The sequence below is a fragment of the Vidua macroura genome, chromosome 1 (assembly GCF_024509145.1).
Source record: "Vidua macroura isolate BioBank_ID:100142 chromosome 1, ASM2450914v1, whole genome shotgun sequence".
Lineage (NCBI taxonomy): Eukaryota > Metazoa > Chordata > Aves > Passeriformes > Viduidae > Vidua > Vidua macroura.
This window is the reverse complement of record NC_071571.1, coordinates 30,393,533-30,410,918: the sequence shown is the minus strand read 5'-3', so window position 1 is coordinate 30,410,918 and position 17,386 is coordinate 30,393,533. Positions and strand designations below refer to the sequence as shown.

The following is a 17,386-nucleotide window of genomic DNA, read 5'->3' as shown; positions in this document are numbered from 1 at the left end:
ATAGAAGTCAGCATCCAAATAAATGTTTTTTATGGCATTTATCTTCAAGTTACCCTGTTGTTATCAAAGAGTGTATAAAACAGGTAATGAACAACAGAACATAGGCCTGCCAAAATGTGTGCTGTGGTCGTTGCATCTAAAAGTGACTTACTGAACCCAAGTGGTTCAATTTACCTCTTCTGTACACATTCTAAAACAATATAAAGGAAGAATAATGAAAAGCAGAATCAAACTCTACTTTTAAATCTTAGAAGGAAAGCAGATGGATTTTCTACCTGAAAACATTTACAGGAGAGCAAATGGGTACATTCAGAGATGACATCTAACAGCCATTTTTTAATATCTCTCATTTTAAAGATGCAGCAAATTCACAGAAGTAGTGAAAGTAATGAAACCCAATATTTACTCTTTGCTCAGCCAGTGATTTCCTGTGTGGTCTATATAGTGTTTGAAAAATATACAACAGAACACCATTACATCAGATAATGGCTACTTTATGAATATTTTTGTTAGACTTCCTTTTATTAAATTGCAGATTTAGAAGCAATTGTAAGCAAGGTGGAAATTATTAAACTGTTTAGTCCTCAGCTCCCCACATAAAAAAAAAAAAAAAGACCCTTTTTACTACAAAGCATTTTACTTCCTTAAAAACATGATTGGAAATTTTGGAAATAAGTGATTTAAGCATTCAGGGAATTTTTTCCTGCAATAAAATGCTTCCTCAGTCACTATCCCCTGCTTGATTTACACCATCCACATGACCTTAACTTTACAAAGTTTGTCGGCAGATGTGCAAAGGTCAAATTAAATCACCAGTAGTTTTTATAATTTTATTTCTTTTATTGAAAAGATCATTATATGTATGTGCAAGGTATACACTATATCACTAATACATCAACTAATCTCACTTCTGCCAGTCAAAAAGTCTTTTCCAATATACTGTAATATTATTATACCATCATATATGATCCCCTCAATCACATTAGCCTCTCTAAGATGTGATTGCAGCTGAAAGTACAGTCAGACAAGGATCATGATTTATAATGATGGACTATGATTAATAGTCCAAACTACCTCTTAGAAAGCACAGTATCAAAAAGGACATTTGTGTCTTGTCTTTTGCATTATAAAAAAGAGAGCAAACAAAATCTTATGTTTAATGAAGATCAGAATGTCTGCCCATCTGGAAATATTGCTTATAGGAACCCTCATACTCTCCCACTATGATACTTACACCACTGTTTTCTCACAAAACAATCTTTTGTATTAGAAGAGAAATTATTGTTTTCCAATAATTGTGATGAATTATGATGATTTCAAAAGTTATTTTCTCAGCTCAGAAAGAGATTCATTAGTGCTGATAAAATACACACCAAGATATAACCAGCTCCCTGTGATGCTGGCTACGAGTTTAACAGGTTAAAATTTCACAAAATGATGATAAAAATATTAAAACCTGCTGCTTCTCTTTAAAGCATATAACCAATTTGCCATTCTACTAACATAAAACATGCTAACGTGACAGGCCATATGAAAAAGAAGAAAAACAAGAAGCCTTCAGGGTTTTTAAATATGAGTCCTTTGTGTAAGAAATTTTTGAGCTACATATACATACAATTTTTTTAAAACAAACATTATTTACTTATATTACTTATAAATATATGTATAAATGTAAATATTTATATTATTTATATAATAACACAAGGTGGAACTATCTTGATCTACAGAAGCCTTCTTTATGAAGGAAAGGGCTGAATACTCTGTGGAATGTATGATTCTAATTTTTATGAAGGATTCCCAGACATTTTCAAGATTTAAGAAAAACAGAAACACTAGTTCCATGAAGATAAACAAAAAAATCAAACAAAATTTCACAAAAAATGTACAAACAAAAATCCAAAATAAAATCTCACAGAGTAGATATTAACACGACTGATTTTTCAGTCCTATTTAATTTGCCTCCTGAGCTCATTGAAAAAAAATGCTTCTTATCTTGATCTGAACTATGGTCCCACTAGAAACTAATTTTCATCAATATTTCTTTTATTAAGTGCTAGTGTCGGTAATATGGGATCTGGCACAAATCTACCAATATTATACGCTTTCATTAGTCTCAGGAGGCCCAATCCTGCAAACATGAATGCACATGTGTAACTTTACTCTGGCTAGTAGCCTAATTGACTTATTAATGAGTTAATATGTAAATATATTCATTTAAGCAGTTGCAGGATCTGTCCCAGGTTTCCTGACAGCAGTCTTCCCAGGCACCTCGATGGCCTCAGACTATGGATCCTGAAACCTAAGAGACACCTCTCCTGCTAAAGGGTGTATAGATCTGAAAACCAATTTATGCACAAAGGTTCAGCTTCTTTTTCCAGCAGCACCACCAGCTGGAAAAAGATTAGGACCAAATTCTGAAAGCAATTATCCTGAAGAGAATAATTCAGAAATAACATTGTTAAAATACCTCAATTGTTGCTTGCCCTAACAGTACTTCACAGGAGCTTTTCTGTTTTTGGAAAGCCTGTTACAAGGTACCCTGAAGATACCAGGCTGGCTGCAAGGAGTCAGTTCCGTAGGGTGTCAGGTCTGCAAACACACCATAGGGGTTTCCTCACTTATTCCCACTTCAAAGAAGTATTAAGAACAATTTCTCTTTATTACAGTTTTTAACTAGATTTCTTTCCCCTGTGATGATTAATTAGGCGTTTGTTACAATTTGCTTTCTTTCCACCTCTAAGAATAAATGTACCCTTCTGCTAATCAGACACAAACAAAATGTTTTGAAAAGTAATCACTTGCTAAAAAAAAATTGAAATTGGGCTTCTGTGTTGTGAGGAATGTACACACATAGCACAGTGAAATTTAACACGGGTAAATGATCTGGCTACCTCAAAGTGAAGTTTTTGCCTTCCTACAGTGGCCTTTCACCCTGCCCTTTCCTCCAATCTGAGGAGAGCTGATGTTGATGGAACATATAATGGCTCCTTTCCTGTGTAGTAAAGTCAGCAATAAAGCTCAGTAATTAAGGTGACTGGGGAGGCCCAGCCCAGCAGGCTAGTGGTGTGGCGAACACTTTCAGAACTTCAAACAATATCAAAGTCACTGAAAAACGGGCCTAGTTCAGGACTGGTTTGAATTAAGCTTCACTTCCACACGCACTTTTCAAATCCAAGCTCAAACAAGAAAGCCAAGGCCTTCTGGATTTCATTAGAGCCAATTATCTTATCTGTTTCATCTCAGGCCTGACCCTAAGGCTGGCAAACAGCTATTCAGTGCATTTGTGTGGTTGTTTGAGAAAGCCTCCAGCCAGCCAATGGCCTGAGGAACCTCTAATTAAAACACAGTTGCCCCCTGCCTCTAGTGATTAAATATTTTCAAGCTTTTGTAAATAATTTTTCCATTCTTTGCCCCAAGCCTCAGAGGTCCAATACATGCAGTAATTTATTTAGTTTGTCAAAGAATACTGCTGGAAATAAAACTATAATAGAAACTTAGGAAACTCTTATATCTTGCCTAACTTCTGCAAGTGACATTCTACAAGCTTGCACAACATATCTACTGTTTCTTATGTAATTAAGCCTTAATAACCTCATTGTGTTTGAAGCGATACAGTGTACAACAGGCCCTACATTTTGTTGATAATCATCATGTTTCCTCAGATGTCAACAAGATATGTATGCTCATGGGCTTCCTGGGATCACGGATGCTGCAGATGTGATGCTGAGAGATATCTGTGCTTCTGAGATGGATGGACTCTTCTGAGAGGCTGCATCACACTTCGAAAGCCTGTTTGGGAAGGACTGAATCCTACTAGCAGTTTACTTTTGGAATTGAAGAACAGCTCCAGAATACAAATCCATGTCACCACGTCCCAGATAAAGACTAGTAATTAAAATTTGCATGAAAGATATCTGGGATCTGGGCTAGAGGACTTACTCCCTTCATCTCTCTTTCTCAAACCCTGGGAAGACACTGCCTTTTGCATGAGATCAAAGACTTGATTCTAGCTTGGTTCTAGCCTTGGTACCTCACAGTGATCCACCTCAAGTCATCCTGCGCCTCACATGTGGCCAATGTCACCAGTATGGAGCGTGTGCATCTCTCATGCAACATGGAATGTGATGGGGAGAGGAACAACTTGTAACTCCCAAACTAACCTCTTAACTCCTTACATTTTACTATTATTCTTATCAACAAGAACAAACACATTTATATCAGTGAAATGCATTGGAGGAACTGTCATGAACCAAAACCAATCGCATAAAATACTGCACAGAATGAATAAAAAGATTGCTCATGTCTATGTATTCTATAGAGATTTGGGGAACAACAGGCAGAAGCTGTACATGCCAGAAAGACAGAAGCAATCTTAGCAGTACAGGAATTTAATCACTGTCCAGTTTTGTGTGAGGTGATATAGCAAAATAGAAATGTAAGAAAATATTTCAAGGAAGCTAATGAACCAGTCTTGTAGCTGTTTATGAGAATATCCTACAAGTATGAACTTTATCACACAAAAATTCAGAAAACCTGTACCTGGTATCATATGGAAAATGAAATTCATAAGAGCATTCTGAGAATGACACTGCAATAATAAACAAAATGGCTGAAACTTAGAAATCACTTTAGGTGGTTGGAATGGTAATGCATTCTGTATTTCAAAGACATGCTACAGAAAGAATTTGCAAAATTTAGACATTGCTGTGTTGTGACTTCCAACAGAGAAGGTCAAAGGTTACACAAGAACTTGCCTGACTGACAGGCAGAAAAATGGTTTTGCCTATAGAGAGTGGCAGTAGTAATGGCTTGGGGATAAACGTTTGGTAAAGCTGAGCTTCAACTAAATGCAGATTTCCTCAATTAGTATATAATAAAGTTACTATAGAATTTCATGATGTACAGAGGAAACATACCTGGAACAGAGAAACCATTAGTCGACAAACAATAATTCAATCTGCATTGTGGACAAACTGCCCTGCAGAAAACCACAAAGTAGGAGAAGATACCAAGACCAAAAGCAGAATGTCATGAAATAACTGAAGAAAGATCAAGGAGGCAAATATTGATTCTTCCAAAAGTTAAAGGAGATGTTCTATGTTCAAGTCTGGGTGGAGGCCAGGGACTATCCAGCACAGAAGTCAGGGAAAGATGAGTTTTTAAGAAAAAGAGCATAGGGATAAATAAAAGTGGATGACACACAGTCTAGGAAAAATGAGGGTAAAATATAGACTCTGAGCTTTGGCTCTAGGAGGAATTTATATTAAGAATGGTTTCAGAGGAAGACTGAGATGCTCTTTTGGAGGAGGTCTAGAATCAGAGAACAAACAGCAATATGTACACTCTATGGTCTTGGGGATAGAGAAGGCAAAAGGAGAGAGGAAGATGGAGAGATTAGCAATATTTTTCCTTTACAATGAATCATGATTGTATTGCGAGGGACAAGAGCCTCTTCTGAGGGGAATGAGAGGTTAAATAGACAAATAAGGGAAAATAAAAACTTATGTCCCAGACATAAAGAGCATGAGGGGCTGGTAACATACAAAAGAGTTTTGGGAAAACTCAGATGCTTCTGAGCATCTGAGAAAAACAGCTGAGGAACAACTTTGTGATCAGAGGCATATGACAGAACTTTGGGAAGAAATGGGATGTTATAGATGCTATGGAGAACTTGATGAATGATCAAATTATGACTCCAGGAGAGAAATGTGAAAGTGGGAAGAAGGGTGGAGGAGAGGAAAAGAGAGTATTAGCAGTCTTGGAAAATTATACTGCTTGGTACTATTGGAAACATATTTGCAATCTTTGGATCTTTCTGATCTCCTCCAATCTACTACATTCCAAGTACTTCTAATCCAAAATTTGCTTTGCAAAACGACAAAAGACAGCATAAAAAATTCTAGTTTTGTTCAGCAAGTTTTTACATAGAGGCAAATGACTGAACTTAAAACAGAGCAAATCAAAACTGACTGAAGAACACTCATCTATGTCATGGTTTTAGTTCCAGGGGCAGTTAATACTTAGCAGTGGCCCATCTGATGGAAGAGAATGAGAATGAAATCACTGCATTCTTGATTAGGTTGGAAATTAAAGGGTCTTCAAGCTTTTACAAACTCTGCATTTATTTTGCTGTTTTTGCAGTTTCTAACAAGAATTACACTGAAAATGACAGGCAACTTTTTGAATTTTTTTCCTTTCTTGAAAAAAATGAGGCAAATGATCAGATAATAAATTGTAATTTTCAGATCCAGAGGGAATCAGTTTCCATAACGAGTTCATCACACAGAAAGTGAAGCACATGCAAATGAAGCATGAGGAACGAAAAATCCCTGTAACAGGAAGTGAAGCACTTTCTGAGGTTTAACGATATATTCTTAGCAATACATTCTTAATCTGTAAACATCTTGATTGAAGAGGTAGGAAGGTTAGACTGGATAGGGTGGTAATTAGCTCCCACTCTCCTACTAGCCAAGTAATTCAGAACTAGAACACTAACTTTTCTGAGAAATGTACTTTTTTTATTAAAACATAATCTTCTTGTATATTTGCATCTCCTTGATAATTTTCAGAGGGAGACTTCTTTTAAGCATGAAGAAAAAAAAAAAAAGAACCCAGAACATTCCAAATAATTTGGCAGCAAAGACATAAATTTCAGATGTGATGAGGTAAGGTTCAATCCTGATTTGTAGGAATGGGGGACAAGAAACTCTCTTCACTCTTTCACAGTGTCACAGACTCATCAGGTTGGAAGAGAACTTCAAGACCAGCTTGTCCAACTGTAATTCCCACACCACCATAAATACTCCTAAACCATATCCCTAAGTGCCACATCCAGACACCTACCATCTCCCTGGGCAAATTATTCCAATGCCAAACCATTCCTTTTTTTTTTTTTTTTTTTTTTTTTTTTTTTGCCCCCTAATCTCTAATCTGAACATCCCCTCATGCAATTTAAGGCCAGATCCAATCCCAAAGCATTGGGATTTTTCACTTAAAATTTTCTAGCTCCCTAGAAGTGATGTCCTCAGCAAGAGGTTAGACATGAACATTGTCATAAAAGGGTTTGAAACACAAACACTTAGTTGTTTTCTTGGAAACTTCCAATAGTTTTGGTTTTGTTCCAGTGTAGAAGAAAATCACATGTCATAACCACAGACAGTTGCTGCTTACTGGAAGTGCTGTCTTTAGTCATCTCCACTTTAGTAATGCACTCCCTGAACAGGAGAGACAGAGCACCAGAGTCTGGTCACCTTACTGACAGTGAGAAAAAGAACCAAATAAGCTGCATCATCCCTTCAGCCCTCTTTATTCTATCTTCTGATAAGCATGTACACTCCTACATGCATGACACCGGAGAAATGCATCCCAAACATAGCTATTTTCAACCTGGCTTATCCTGTGCTGTAATTTGTTTGCTTTCATTTTCCTTTTTTTTTTTTTTTCTAATAAATTAATAATCTTGGTAACTTTATTTCAACAGCTGATATAAATACCACTGAAAGGCTTGTGGTAGGTAAGCATATGAATCAGCTAATAAGATCCTTTGAAAGCTTACTTTGTTTCAAGGCATAACAACTCATGAAACTGCTTGTATATAATTTTAAAGATTTGACTGCCTAATTAGGTTAAATGTAGTCACAGTATTTAAGATAAAATCCTGCCACATTTACTCAGTGAAATGCCTCTGATTTCACAAAGTCATTTAACAATGATTTTTGTGAGAAGCTACTATTCTGTGTAAGTAACATCTCTGTATCTTAGCTATGAATTATGGTGTTGTGCACAACTAAGGTCTGCATAAACTAATGACACAAATGATCAATTGCCTTCTAAATCATAACCCTAGTAGATGTAATCTCAGGACAAAGACTCCACTTTGCCTGAATAAAAATATACACAATAGTAAGTCACTCTACAACTAAGCATTTTTCTTATACTGCTTGTAAAATTAATGTCTCAGAGCTTGAAGTCTGATGGATTCCCTCACACTGGGTAATGACTTACTATCCAAGAAGCTGCACTAATTTAATGGATTACTGATGGCCCAAGTAATACCACATAATGATGAGTCATAGACCTCCCTGAACTTATTCATTAGACAACTATTTTTGAGACATTTATGTTTTCATAGTTTCAAACATCTCTCCACAGGACTAAAGTCTGACTTCAAAAAGTAATGAAGTACTTGGAGTTAGGGCTCCAACAATATCCAGTAACAAGAAACCTCCTCATAAGATCTTGCAGTACTGAGCACAGTGCTATTCAGCACGTCACAATTTTACAATCTGACTCTTGCCAGATTTTTCTATTTTTCTTTAGAATTACTGCATCTTTATTTTCTAGAATATTTTTTCTATGAAAAATGCTTATTCCTTTTGTGCAATTATTGTATAGGTAAAGTGTAGCACAGACACACAAAATTATTGGGATAAAAAATATATCTCCAAGGAATTATTTGTGCAAAAGCATGAGAACATCTATAAGCACAGACATGCCCTGGAGGTACTCACACAAACTAACACTGAGACACAGGTGCGTGAGCACACCAGAATCTCACAATACTTCTTTGCAATCCTGCCTAGATTTGAAAGCAACAAAAATAAAACTCCCATCTCTTTGTCTTCTTTAAGTATTAAAAGAAGAATAGTGGAGATCTCATTAGCTAAGCTAGCTAAAGAAAGCATGAATAAGAACTATGTAGCTGAAAGGCCCCTGTTTCTGCTGTTCTTGAAACAACACTTCTGTCTGATTCTGGATAATGGGCTTTTAATAAAAATATCCACCAAAGGAAAACAATTAAACAATACATAAAGCACCAGGGTGCAATCTAGTGGTTCTGTTATAGTCTGGAGCTGTTCCAGCAGAGAACATGTGGATATTTTTTACAGGCTGCAGTGTAGTTCTCAAAAGTTATTATAAAGCAACAAAATTTAAATTGGGACTGGACATCTATACAATCACTCAGTGTTGCTGTAGGACTTTTAATTCTGATCTGAAATGTATCTTCATGCAAAGACCACAGATATTTTGATTTTTAAGGTAAAAGTGTCTTCTCCACTCTTATTGCTGTTTTATTTCTTCCAGGATGTTTTTGATATTTCTCAACTTTTCCATCAAAATATTTGACAATATGACAATTTTTTTTCCATACACCTCTATTCTTTCATCTTTCTGGCTTAACAAAAATTGGAAAATGGTTATATTGGAAAAGAGTTCAGATACTTTCCAGTACTTTGAAACTACAGACCATGTATGGCTTGGGGTTTTAATCAAAAAGTTTTTAACCTGAAGCACATAAACCTGACACATGCCATATTTTATTATCCTTTCTCCTCCACCCCCTACTCTGCCATGTCAATAAAAGAAACTGTGCATCTGTAGAAAAGTAAGCCAACACTAATTAATTTCTCTAATGAATGGTTTCACTTCTGTAGTTCCAGTGAATTAAAGGAGCACCATATACAGTTTTAAAAATCCCAGTACAGTAAAGGTGAAAATTTAGGGTATTTCAGTCAGAAGAAGTTAGATTTTCCAAATAAAAGTAAAGAAGTAGGAAGAACAAGAGGTTGCAGGTTATAAACACTGTTGCCAGTTTCAGTTTTATGGTGAACTTTGAAGTATAACACAATGCTGAAAAGCTGTTTATACCACTGTTTCAAATGCTTTTAACTGTGCTTCTCCATTTCCTAAAGACTCAATGCTCAAAACATTTGTCAAGGAAAAAAAAAGCATGAAAATTTACCATTGTTACAAAACCTTCATTACCACACTCAAAAATGAATTCTAAAGTCAAAAATCATCAGGACTATTGAATATTTGCATATGAAACTTATACTCAAAGCAGATTTAAAAATTATTCCAAGCAGACTTCTACCTTCTTCAAACTTCTTCAAAATAAACTGCTCAGGCACTCCTAAGTTATCTTTCTATAGCTGATGGTACATCTTTATTTGAATTCTCCTAAGACATTTTCTATGACAGAAGGGAAAAGAGAGACATCTCTGCTTTAAATGAACATCTTTTAAAGACACCTGGTAGAAATGACAAGGTTAGAAATTAAAAAAAAAAATTGAAATGGTAACTTATAATTGCAGAGTGTTATTGGTGTCTGAAAGCAAACCATATACATTCATACAGAAACCATTGTTTAGATTTCCTAGAGCTTCCATGACTGTGTACTGTTCAGCCACATTTTTCTTCCTAAATGCATTGCCCTTGACAATGCAGGAGGACTGTGGATAACAAGAAGTCTCAATAACATCCACCTGCATTTGGGTAAATCATTATCTGCCTATCATACACTACTCAGAGATTCTGCCTTCCTCTATACACAGTAAAATTCTGAATGTATTTCTGCCAACAATTAGACAAGCGAAATAACTATAAGTGAGATAACTTTTGCAGTTATTACAAAGCAATATATTGAGAAATAAAGAATTAGTTACCATTAGTAAAGATAAGGATGGCATTTGGCTAGTTCTGAGGCTACTATGAATAGAGTTCAGTGATAACACATTAGGTTAAAGTTCTGAAGATGTTACAGGAGTTTACTTCTCCTTCTTTCATTGACTCATGAGGCTGAGTAACTAACTTGCTTTTTTTTTTTTTTTTAAACTCCTCCCATGCTTCTGTCTTTTTATCTCTTGGAAGAGATACAAAACATTATCAAACATTTGAATCAGCAACTTAGTCTTACTGTAGTTTTTAGACCTCATCTAGCATAATATAGCTTCAGCAGCAGCCTCTGGAAATTGCAGTCATAAAAAATTAATAGCATTAAGTTATGGACATTAAGAATCATTGTTTAAAATAACTTTATACTCAAACTCTATTCTTGGTGGAATTCATTAAACATCACAATACAGCACTGTACTATGACTCACTTTCAACAGTTAGGTACAGCTAGGAAAAAATGCTGACTTTTGTCTTCTACATTCTTTTGTTATGTTTATCAGAAACCAAGGTTTCTACTCAGAGAGTTACACAACATTGCAGAGCAGTAATGCCAAAGACAGCCATAATAATATTCAAAATCATATAAATCGATGGTTCGCCCTCATGTGGTGTATTTAGCTCATTTCCAGAAAATAGCCAAGCCTCAGCAATGAGCAATTAAAGTGATTTGGCAACTGGATACATTTTTAAGTGAAGAGAGATTGAAAAAGACCAGAAATACTGTAGTTTCAGAGAAGGAAAATAGGAAAGGACATTACACAGATCATACAAATGTATTTAAAATAATAAATGTGGATAGGGAAGAATGTGAGTTTCATCTACACATGTAATACATAAACAAATGGACATTTAATGAAAGTGGAAGACTAGTGATTTCAGCTAAAACAAATATTTTTTTGTTTTTCAGACACACACACTTAAAACCATGAAATTCAATACCAACAGGATAAATGAAACTTCTAAAAGTTATCTCAAATTCCTTAGTCAACAAAAAAGTTTTAAAATAAAATTTAAAGGAAAATTAAATTAATAAATAAAAATACATGCTATGTATATTTCTATTAAAAACATAAGGCATATATAGAACACTATATTGTTCTTCTTAGCATTTATGAGTTAAATTCTAATGTAATCAGTAAAGAAAAACTACAGTCAGTACCTATGCTAAAACAGAGTTAACAAGGACAATATATATGAAAACATCAAAAGTACTTTTACAGAGTTTTTCATTTGAAATGTCAAAATTAAATATCATGAGATCTGGAAATGCAAAACTATCAAAAAAACAAATGGTACACATCAATGCAATATTTCAAATGAAATTAACTGTGCCCTGTATGGCCACAAGATGACAAGGAATATTTTTGTTAATATATTTGAGCACAGATTAAAATACAGACAGTTTTAGACATATTGATTTTCTCCCAAAACAACCACTAAGGACTGCAAGACAGGATGAAGATTTTCTGCACATCTTTGTTTTCTTTCATTTTTACATTTTAACACATGTAATTTCAACCATGATTTTGATTTTGAACTTTTTTAAAATTACATTTTATGGTAATTACAAATGTATTTTAAATCATGGATATAGCTCATCCTTAACTCTGCCTTATTGCCACCTATTTCTTTTGAATTTGCTCACCTTCTTAAATTAAAATAAAACACATGACTGCTAAAAGATAATATTATCATGAGCTATTGCTAATCATTCCAAGAATCACACACGCATACATGTTTCATTTTATGCAAGCTTTTATGGCCAGGTTCATTAATATGCTGTGGCTGTTTTATGCTACTCTGGAGTAGTGCAAAGCAGCCAGAGCATACTGGCTGGTTCAGCTAAATTTACAACTTCTTTGTTGAATAAAAAGTGCAAAGCAGTTGGAAGACACAGCCCAGTTTCCTTCTGTCTCTCGCTTCTCCTTCACTCTTGTGAGCACTCTCATTTGTTTCCACCGCCTCCTGCATCCTCTGTATTCCACTCTACAGAAACACATCTCTCCTGTCCTCTGCAAACTCCAAGTACACACAGAGACATATGTGCATGTACAACACAGATCTGAGCCTCTTTCTGCTGCCTGCTTTACTGAGCACATCTGGTGTAATGTGGAGCTTATGAAAATAATTATTTGAACATTACTAGTCAACCATTGCTCTTATTTTTTTTTAGAACTGTTGGCAGAAGAGAGTGGATTACATCCTCATAAACTCGAGTGTAAAATCATCCTCCTAGAAAACAGCCACCATATCCTTTGGCTTTCAAAGAGATTAAAGCAAATTTAACCTGAATAGGTGGAAGTAAATGATGAAACAAATTCTCTAGAGGGATACTTCAGAGCTTAAAAATAATGGAAAAGAGCTGTGCATTTTTGTTATCTTAGGAGAAGAGATGCTTGTCCTTTAGAAATATGTCATTATTTCAAGGATTTTTTGTAGCTAGGCCAGTTCCTTAACTATGGTAAACATCAAATAACACTTTTCTGGCAAAATTAAATGGCATAATGATTTGATTACTGCAATTATTTTCCATTCTACAGAAAGTTACCTATCCTACATTTTCTACTACCTCCTTGCAGCTATCACAAGCAAACTTATTTTCTTAGTAGAAATAGGAAAGAAATGAAAACATCTTTTATAAATGAATGAGCAGTCTTCATCTTCAAATTTGCTACGGCCACTAAAATTTGATTTTGCAACAGAAAGAGTTAGTTCAAAAATATAATAAAGTTTTCATGTAGCACTGCAATCAAAATTGCAGACACAAACCAGCACCATAATTTTTCCTGTTTCCAACTACAGTCCCAGTGCAGCCACTCACTCAGCATGCCTTTGAAGTGATTACTCTGTGTTCAAAATTTTCTGCATTTTCACACATGAAAGTTGTTTATTCCTGAAGAAATAGAAATATTTTCTCAAACAGTTTGGAGGAAAAGTGAGGTGGAATATTATTCAGTCCTAAAAGGATTTACATAAAATAGATTTATCTAGTTATTTATGCAGTGGGAAATAACTACTACTCTGCTACCTGCATGTATATATATATACGTGTGCAAATGCTTCTACAAATATATTCTGACCTAAAAACTGATACCAAGTACATTGTCATATATAATACCTGGTTATGAGTTGAACTCTAGAGACAGAAAAAAAGCTTTGGTCTCTTTTTCTGTGGACACTATCATCATCAGAAGGATCTCTGCTGTAAAATTTGACAGTCAATCAAGTAGTAACAAGCTACCTAGTGTCAAGGCTGGTGACACTTCAAATATGTGCTTGGCGCAATTCTAGGATGAAATTAGGGCTCTGCTGGTGAGAAAGTGAAAGCTATGTGCACCCACTGGAGAGTTTTAGATTATTTTAATGCAAATTTCTCAGTTCCTAAGATCTCAAAGGATTAGGCTCAGGAGCCAGCCAGTAAGCAGGAAGCCTTGGCTTCTCTCCAAACAGGCTCCACCCATTTGTGAACTTACTCACACCTTGGTTACAGTGGAGAGGACCTTCACCAGTATCCATTCCTGCCTTCACTAGGGAATGAATATTGCCCAACCCCTCTGTCTACCGGTAGGTATAAAAAGAAACTATCTCTATTTTCCCCTTATTTTTCTCTTAAGATTGAAGATGTTCAAAATTTGCTCTACACCTTAGTTTGGACCTTCTCTGTAAACCTGTCTATAAAAGCATGTAATCTAATATAAAAAAACCCCAAACAAATAATGTTTTTCTATCTCTGAAATTCACTTATTTTCTTAAAAATTGACTTATTGTAGACAGAAACTCCAGAACAACAGCTGATTTGTTGGGAGAGCATGGCAACTCTTCTATTGATTTTCTGGACTTTTCTGGACTCTTGCCAGTCTCCTGTCTCATAATTCGGTTCTGGATAAACTGAGAACTTAGGCTACATCATGTGTGACATTTTGGATAATAGCAAGGATAAATTCTTGTCCATGGATAAAGCGTCTCTTTACTAGGAGCTGTAAATTTACCCACCACTCAGACCAGATCTACAGATCTATGGTCTATCCTAAGTAATTCACAAATTTTTGTATCCACCCTTCTTAGTTCCATGCTGTTTCCTTCAATGATCCCCATTCAAAACTGTCATACCAGTCATACTAAATCCATGTCAGCAAGACCTACAGAGGGCACAAAGCCTGTGATCAGGTCAAAGGGGGCTGAGAGTATAGGGAAACATTTCCTGTTGTTGCTTGGAGAAAAACATTCACATTCATTACAACATTAATCACCAAGTGAAATGGATGCATTTGAAATAGCAACATTAAATTTTTCACCATCAGCAATTTTTCAATAGGAGATTCTAAACTTAAATTTGACTTTATTTACCTTAAAAATATATAGTTAAGTTTATGTCTGCATATGATTAATCAGAACGTAGTAAGTTACATGAATTTTATTTTCCTGAATAGTGCTGCTTTGCTTAGGAACAGAAACTGACAATCCCTCCAACTCTGAAGCAGAGTAATAGGCCTAGCAGCAATACTAGCTGATTCAAACAATTTACTAGTGTGCCTTAAAATAGAACTGTGAAGTACATATTTGTAAATGCACTATTAAAGCCAGGTATTTTTTATCAGGATAGCAGGGTTATCAATTATGGTTACAGTCTCTGTATGTGAGTCTTCTGTTGAATAAACTGGGACCACCATTCTCTGCATCATTAGATGGCCACATTACCTATATCATTAGTGGGACGGTTTGGATCCAAACCAAGAATGTTGGGGTGGAAATAACAGATACATTAGTATCAGACACTAACACCAGTGATTTGAACCATTCAGTTCTTTAACTTATGTAAAAATCTCATGGAAGTATAGGAAATATCTTGGAAAGAGCTTGAGGCACTATTGAGTGCAGAAAATTTGGAGCCCAACACCATTTGTTTAGACTCTTTATAGATACAGACAAATGTAAATAAAATTAAAACTTTTTTCCACAGTAACAGTGGGATACTGTGAATGTGTAAGGCTATTTCTCTGACTAGGGCTTAGATTCTGATTTCAGGTGTGTTGTTTATTAGAAACTCTGCATATTATTTCATGGGCTGCACAGAAGTTCTTTGGAAAAAAACCAAAAAACACACACACAAAAACTCCAACAAACAAAACAAGAGTTTAATGGGATTTTGTGGTGTATTTTCTATAGAGTATAGTCAAAAACTTTATAAGGTAATTGCACCACTTCAAACTAAATGTCTTGAAAGATTAGAGATACGCATTACTTTTCTCATTGCCTTTCTTGCATATCAATCTCCTTTAAATGAAACTCCTTTTCAGAGGTGTAGCATTTGCCCAGATTTGAAAGATGAACCCTACACCTTCCCTAAACTTCACTAAACTCTTCCACTGGATTGTTTTACAGTGAAAGGAAATGGTGAATGTAAGACAGGACACTGAAACTCTAAAAGATAGTGTTTTGGACTGTTCTTATCTCCTCTGGCCCAATGAAAATAAGACTTAATAGATTATGAAGCATCATCTTATGAAGGAATAAAATTTCATTTAGGAATGAGTTATTGAGAATATTCATTATGAGTGAGTAAAGAGAAATACAGCATGCAACATTTCCTATTATTCTTATTGCAGTATATCAAAATTATTTACTTTAATTAAATAACACTTTACTGCAAGTTGTAGAAAAAAAACTAATGGTCAAATCTGTGAGCATCATAATGAATCTTTTAAGTGAATCAAGAACACTGGATTTGGACCATACTTCATATTTCTTTTTGTCTGCTCTACTGGCATGTAACTGTGATCAGTGTGAACATGAGCAGTAATTTTCTTCTGCCTGGTAGGAATACTTACATTTAAATTTTATAGGTAGAGAAGTAAGCAAACTCAAAGTAATTTTATTGGCATGGCATAATAATGAAAACACAAGTGACAAATTAAATAATTAGAAATTTATTTGTTGATTCTGCATGGATGGTCACAACTATTAGATTACCCACTTTTTAATTTACTAAACTCTCATATACTGGGATTCCAGGATTAATTTAGTTTCACCATGGATTACTCTCCTGACTTTTAATATTACATTAGCTCTTATTCATGTGCTTTTGTTCCACAAACAGCTTTCAAGACTCTTAAATGGTACCAACCTGAATGCTGTGAGATACTCAACATCACCCATAGGAGGATCCAAGCCACCTGTCCAAGCAATATTTATGTTATACCCTTCGCCAGGGCCACTTCCAACCTGAAAAAAAGAAATAAAATGCCAAAAAGACAGAAAAAGAGGAAAAAGGAGGAGGAAAAGAGAGAGGGAAAGGGGAAAAGAAAAAAATTCTCAAATGTGCATTAGAAACAAACATCAAACAACATGTCAGATCAGCCTTGTTTGACAAGGACTGCTCTGGGTTATGCACTTGTTCTCCACTGGTCCCCTACTCCCAGTAGACAATTTGGTAATCTGGTGTAATTTAAAGAACCAGAGAAGGACAAGAAAATTAGGGGTAATCATGCAACGCAATTACCTGAAAGATACAAATAAAAATGGGGCTCTAAAGAAATAAACCTAACCTCATTTGGGGCTCCACTGCCGGGGAAGAAGTTGCCTTCATCATAGCGATGGAGGGAAACATACAGGATGCTGGGGTCAGCATAAAAAGCCTGCTGTGTACCGTTGCCATGGTGAACATCCTAAAGGAGAAAGAAAACAGATGACAAATGTAATAATGTCCAACTCAGTGTAGAGAGCTCAGTTCTGCTTTCTTTTACACCCCCCTCCTCTCTCTCTCTCTCTCTCTCTCTCAGTTTCTCTCCCTCTCCCTTGCCCTCCTTTTGTCTTTCCCTTTCCCCCTCCCTTCACCACCCCATACTTCCTGAACTTTCAGGCAAATTACTCTTTAATGCACTCATTTTTTAAACTGGCTTCTAAAAATCAGGAAACCATAGCGAGCGTGCCC

At 35.4% G+C, this 17,386-nt stretch overlaps 1 protein-coding gene across 1 annotated transcript in view; it reads right to left on the bottom strand.

Annotated features, from left to right (window-relative positions):
- HDAC9 (histone deacetylase 9) overlaps window positions 1-17,386 on the bottom strand; it is a 269,848-nt gene that overhangs the window by 73,987 nt on the left and 178,475 nt on the right. Inside the window, exons 20-21 of the mRNA XM_053979425.1 lie at window positions 17,001-17,120; window positions 16,580-16,677 (exon numbers count right to left, since the gene is read on the bottom strand). Coding sequence (XP_053835400.1) covers window positions 16,580-16,677; window positions 17,001-17,120 — 218 coding nt within the window. The remainder of the gene's footprint in view (window positions 1-16,579; window positions 16,678-17,000; window positions 17,121-17,386) is intronic.